Raw genomic sequence first — 4,962 nt, 5'->3', positions numbered from 1 at the left:
GTTTCACATTATGCACGAGATCTGCGTCCAAGCCCAAGTCCACGTGGCAGCGGACGACCCGAGCCATGTGCCCGAGCATCAAGTGGAGCGCCTCGCAACATTCGCACACGTCATGAAGGACAAGGGCCTTGACGTTGAGTTGATTCGTGTCGGGAATGACAAGACGACGACGCTCACTCACACGTACTTGCTCCTGCTTGGGATCAGTGCGGCATCCGTGGAGGAAAAGATCGCCGCGTCGCTCCCTGACGAGTACAAGTTTGTTCACACACTTCCTGGGTCAGCGCGGACGCAGCAGGTCATCTTGGCGACGTTGCGTGAAGCGACTGTGGACGACAACCTTTACCTCGGCGATGAGAATCTCGAGTTGGCGTTCCATGCGCAAGAAAAGTTGTTTCCGCAGCTTCAAGCACACCTGAAAGTACGCTGCCATTCACGATCACTCGTTATAACAAACCCACGTCGTGCAGGTATCGCTGTTTCCCCTGCACAACGAAGACGCACGCCATCACTTGATAAAAAAATGGCATGCAGCGCCTCTGTATGCGATCCCTTTCGAATCGATTCACTCGTATTTTGGCCCTGAGCTGTCCATGTACTTTATATGGCTCGGTATATTGCATCCCATCGCCTCATGGGTTTCCTCCTCCCTTGACGCTTGCCTGTTGTCGCAATAGATTTTTACACGCGATTCCTTGTCATTCCAAGCGCATGCGGCGCCGCATTATTCGCGATGGAATACTGCGGCATCGCGACGTCAGTCTACGTGTGGCCGTACACGATCCTCTTTGCCATCAGCACATCCATCTTTGTCGATGCGTGGAAAAAGACACAGCGCGCCACGGAGTTCACTTGGCAGTACATGCCCATCGACGACACGTACAGCGAGCCCAGGTATGATCATGACCGCGCGTATCATTGCCATCACTTGTTCGTGATAGAGCGGCATTCGTGGGCGAGTGGATGCAAGATAGTATCACTGGCGAACTCGTATTTGACACCCCGCACTGGAAGCGTGCGTGGCACTGCGTGCACTGGCGGGCCTCATTGGTTTGGACGTAGGCATGACGACTCGCCTATGTGTGACGCTTCCCCTCGTACTCCTCATGTGCTCCTTTGTCCTGCTCTACGTCTTGGGGCTCGAGCTCTTCTACGACCACAACCGGCACTGGTTTCCCATGTGCTACGATCGACAGGACGAGAATGACACGACTATGTGCGGGTGGATTCTGCAAGGCCCTAGTGTCTTGAATGCGATTCTGATCGAAGTGATGGATATGTTGTACTTGCGGTTGGCGCGATGGCTCACGAATTTGGAAAACTACCGCACGGTCCGACTTCCACACGATCGATCGTTCGCGAGCTGAGACTGAGCGGTGTAGGCTGCCGAGTTCGAAAACCAACTCATCATCAAGCGCATGCCGTTCCATTTTATCAACATCAACGCGTCGTTGTTGTACTTGGCATTCGTGGCGCAAGATATGGAGCGCCTGCGCCGCCGTCTGTGGATTCTTATGGTCGGGATGCAGTGCCTCGACAACGTGAAGGAGGTTGCGATGCCGTACTTGATGGTGTGGTTGCACGGAGGGCTTCATTCTGGTCACGCCAACGATCACGTCCACTCGACCAAAGAAGAGCGCGTAGAGCACATCCTCCTGCAAAAGCAGCAGAGCCGCTACGCCGACACGTTCTCGGACTTCAAGGTGATGATCACTCGCGCGACCCTGATGGCTCATGCACCTTTGCAGGAAATGATGATCCAGTACGGGTACGTAACCCTGTACGCCCCGGTGTTTCCCCTGGCGCCCCTCTTTGCGCTCCTCAACAACGTCATTGAAGCCCGATCCGACCTGTTTAAGCTCGTCAACGTCTACGGCATGCAGCGGCCGTACGCAAAGCACGTCCACGGCATCGGGGTGTGGGAACGCGTGCTCTTTATGATCTCTATCGTCGCCGTCCTGGTCAATTGTGGTCTCTTGGGCGTATACGAACTGCCGAAGCTGGCGCCGACGTTGTCGGATGTGTACAAGTGTTGTTTGGTCGTGGTATGCGACTCCATCTCGTTGTGGCCTTGGTTGTATACTCTGACACACGATGTGTAGCTGCTGGAACACGTCGTGCTCCTCATCAAGTTGTGCGTGAACTGGTCGAACAAGGAAGCTTCTTTGTGGACAGCAGCCGACCATCGGCGCAAGTACTTCGATTTGCAATCCATCCACATGAAACAGGCGCTTCAAAAAGCAGCCTAACGCTGATGCAATCGATTCACATGAAGCAAGCACTACAATGAGCAGACTGACGTTGAATTCATGCATCAAGGGTACAGTTTCCTTGTTTGGGTGGAGGAAGAGTGTAAATCCAGGAGTGTTTGTCTTCTTGCACGTCCGCATGCCACGTCATCTCCGGTCGCTTCGGCAAGATGAGAATGCAGGTTGATTGCCGACCGACATTCGGAATGGAATCGATCGGATTGGTCGACATGGATGACACAGCAGAGAGACCATCACCAACAACCTTTCCCCGAATGTTGGTGGCACGACTCGCAGGGGGCCATGAGGCCGGCCGCATTTCCAGATCGACCACAGCAATGATTCTGCTGGCATCTCCCGCAATGTTTCCTTCCAGTCATGAACACAACTCGAAGTTACAGTTCGCGTCGACGTTGTGCAGTGGCTCGACTTCACCAATGGCTATCCGCGACCTCCTGAACCCACAACACGACGACGTCACGGCAACGACTTCTGCTCCTTCGTCGGCCTTACCGCATCGCATGCACACTTCGAGAAAGCGCCCGCTCGAAGTCCGCCTTCATATGTCGCGCCTCCTTCTGTCGCGTATGACACCGCAGCTCTACCCTACAAACGACACTCTGGCGGGAGGACCACGATGTCGTAGCCCGAGTCCGACCATTTCCCCCACGACCCAACTCCCTCCATACCAGTGCCGCTATCGCAATGGCAAATGCAATCTACGGCGTGCTGTCAAGACCAACGGCCAACTCCACACACTTTGCGACTTGCATCGCCACCGCAATGTTGTGAACCAGCACCGCGTCGACGCAAGGCGGCGTAAAGAACGACTAGCCAAGTCGACCTGCGCTCTATGAGCTCATTACACTTTGCAGTATGAAGTAGTACATACTTCGCCACTTTAGCGTGTTGTCATCCATCCCGTGCTCTTCAATCCAAACTTGCCATCGCTGCAGACATCACCCGCTCCCCCAATTCCATCGCTTCAAGCACAAGCTACATGTCATGGCCGCACACCCCGATCGGCGCTCCGTAAAGACACCGCAATGCGGGCACGACTGGTAATGCCACTTGACTCTGGCCAAGTGGACAAACAAAACGTCGTCGTCAGTCAGCTCGCTTTGAGTCTGTTGCGCCGCGTGGAAGGCTTCACATGTTATCAACGGATGCCACACGCTGGCACATGTAGAGCACAACTCCGTCTTGCACAACGCGCACTTGAGCTTCGCCAACGATGACTTAACGGAGTTGATGTACCGGCATTTCGAACAACTCAGCCCCGTGCCGTGCCGCCACCGGTCGACTTGGTCCACAAACATCCGCGCGGCATGCGACAGCCCCAGGCACTTGACATGGGCGCTCTCAATCTTTTCGTGGCAGTTGTCGACGGGACACACAAGCAAGTCGAGCCGGTGGGACTCTGCGACGTCCTCCACCCAACGACGAATGCACTTGTAGCAACACACATGTTGGCAGCCCCCGAGGGACCACGCGTCTCCATCCCCCCCTGCACTGCCCAGCGCACGCACGAGTTTGGCAAACCAGTTGGACGGCCGACACGGTTCGAAACAAATCGCGCACACCGACGCACGAGGCAGCATGGAAAATACCACGCGTGGAAACTTTCCTTTGTGACGCACAGCGACATATGAGGTACACTCGTCGTCGGCTGCAACGACGTGTTTATTTGCGATTGATGGCTGGTCACGCACATCAATTCGAACGGCGAGAACACTTGTGGGAATTCTCGTCACCAGGCCAGAATGACGTTGGCATGGCTTGGGAGTTGGCCGACTCAAGAAAACACCAACGTGATGGGGGCACTTTCGTGACCAGCGCAGCCCGTAACACGGTTGCATGCAACGTGAAGGTCTTGGGGCCACCGTCGTGGCGACGGCACTCGTTTGGCACGTCGAACGTGGCGAAGTTGTCGCAAACTCTCGCGACTTTTCAGACAACTGAAAGCAACCACCAACTCGAAACACTAAAGGGGTGCAGCACACTCCAGACATTTTTCTGCCGGGTCCGCCGTTTTCCGTGTTAAATACAGGAGTCGCCCTGGATGGTTTTACACGACTGCATACACTTTCTCGTCTTCGTTGCGAAGAATCGCTTCATCGGCGCGTGCCCGCCAGTCTGTGCGCTGGATCAGCAAAAGATAGGCCGACACGCCAAGGGACAGTCCCGTCGTTAGGCCAAGCCACGTGCCTTGCAAGCCCCAGTCCAATTGAAAAGCAAACAGACCCACAAGCGGCAGCCCCACCGCGTAAAACGCCATCGCGTTCACGACAGCCCCTAATGCACAAAAGGACACGAGTGGCGGAACCGTTGGCCGCAGGGGATCTCGTACCAAGAGTGAGTTTGCCCATGCCACGTAGGATGCTTTGGCAGGTCGAATTCATCCCGTCGACAACGATAAAGACGGCGAAAACCCCGACAACGTCTTGGAAGGCTCTGCGAGACCAACGATGAGATGATGACGATACGGAAGCACGTAGGACGTACTCGATGGCAAGACGGTCATTTAGAAACAAACCGGGCACGTTCTTGTGGCTTACCACGAAGGCCAGGGACACCACCATCACGATGACCAGTGTAGCCGCGAGTGACGCGTTCGAGATGACCCGGGCTCGGTTGGGTTCGCTTGCACCGAGTGCATTGCCGACACGAATGCAGCACGCAGTACCGACGCCGATGGAAATCGAGTACACAA

The 4,962-nt window shown here is 55.2% G+C and overlaps 3 protein-coding genes across 6 annotated transcripts; 1 reads left to right on the top strand and 2 right to left on the bottom strand.

The window, feature by feature from the left end:
* On the top strand, positions 1-2,325 carry H310_09927 (hypothetical protein). 4 transcript variants are annotated; one of them, XM_008876143.1, is made up of 8 exons: positions 1-421; positions 471-612; positions 678-894; positions 942-1,015; positions 1,063-1,331; positions 1,383-1,703; positions 1,749-2,045; positions 2,103-2,325. In XM_008876143.1, exons 1-8 carry the CDS (start codon positions 11-13, stop codon positions 2,247-2,249), a joined length of 1,878 nt encoding a protein of 625 aa, XP_008874365.1. In that variant the 5' UTR covers positions 1-10; the 3' UTR covers positions 2,250-2,325. The 4 variants fall into 4 exon arrangements, with proteins under 4 accessions (XP_008874365.1, XP_008874367.1, XP_008874364.1 ...); XM_008876145.1 differs by having other exon boundaries at positions 1,749-2,325; XM_008876142.1 differs by having other exon boundaries at positions 1,383-2,045.
* Positions 2,326-2,574: 249 nt separating this feature from the next.
* Positions 2,575-4,080, bottom strand: H310_09926 (hypothetical protein). The gene has a single exon (XM_008876141.1). The coding sequence runs from the start codon at positions 3,848-3,850 to the stop codon at positions 3,209-3,211; it is 642 nt and encodes a 213-aa protein (XP_008874363.1). The 5' UTR covers positions 3,851-4,080; the 3' UTR covers positions 2,575-3,208.
* Positions 4,081-4,219: 139 nt separating this feature from the next.
* On the bottom strand, positions 4,220-4,919 carry H310_09925 (hypothetical protein). Its single transcript, XM_008876140.1, has 3 exons — positions 4,755-4,919; positions 4,600-4,703; positions 4,220-4,544 (listed from the first exon to the last, which is right to left on the bottom strand). Exons 1-3 carry the CDS (start codon positions 4,829-4,831, stop codon positions 4,318-4,320), a joined length of 408 nt encoding a protein of 135 aa, XP_008874362.1. The 5' UTR covers positions 4,832-4,919; the 3' UTR covers positions 4,220-4,317.
* Positions 4,920-4,962: the final 43 nt, after the last annotated feature.

This window comes from Aphanomyces invadans (genome assembly GCF_000520115.1).
Source record: "Aphanomyces invadans strain NJM9701 unplaced genomic scaffold supercont1.23, whole genome shotgun sequence".
Lineage (NCBI taxonomy): Eukaryota > Oomycota > Saprolegniomycetes > Saprolegniales > Verrucalvaceae > Aphanomyces > Aphanomyces invadans.
The sequence above is the reverse complement of the archived record's forward strand: the minus strand, read 5'-3'. Positions and strand labels throughout refer to the sequence as shown.

Coding starts and splice junctions, on each gene's coding strand:
- H310_09925 (XM_008876140.1), bottom strand. CDS start 4,831: ATGGTGGTGTCCCTGGCCTTCGTGGTAAGCCACAAGAACGTGCCCGGT. Junction 4,704..4,754: donor AATGACCGTCTTGCCATCGA/GTACGTCCTACG, acceptor TTGGTCTCGCAG/AGCCTTCCAAGACGTTGTCG. Junction 4,545..4,599: donor CATGGGCAAACTCACTCTTG/GTACGAGATCCC, acceptor TTTGTGCATTAG/GGGCTGTCGTGAACGCGATG.
- H310_09927 (XM_008876142.1), top strand. CDS start 11: ATGCACGAGATCTGCGTCCAAGCCCAAGTCCACGTGGCAGCGGACGAC. Junction 422..470: donor AGCTTCAAGCACACCTGAAA/GTACGCTGCCAT, acceptor CACGTCGTGCAG/GTATCGCTGTTTCCCCTGCA. Junction 1,016..1,062: donor TGACACCCCGCACTGGAAGC/GTGCGTGGCACT, acceptor GTTTGGACGTAG/GCATGACGACTCGCCTATGT.
- H310_09926 (XM_008876141.1), bottom strand. CDS start 3,850: ATGCTGCCTCGTGCGTCGGTGTGCGCGATTTGTTTCGAACCGTGTCGG.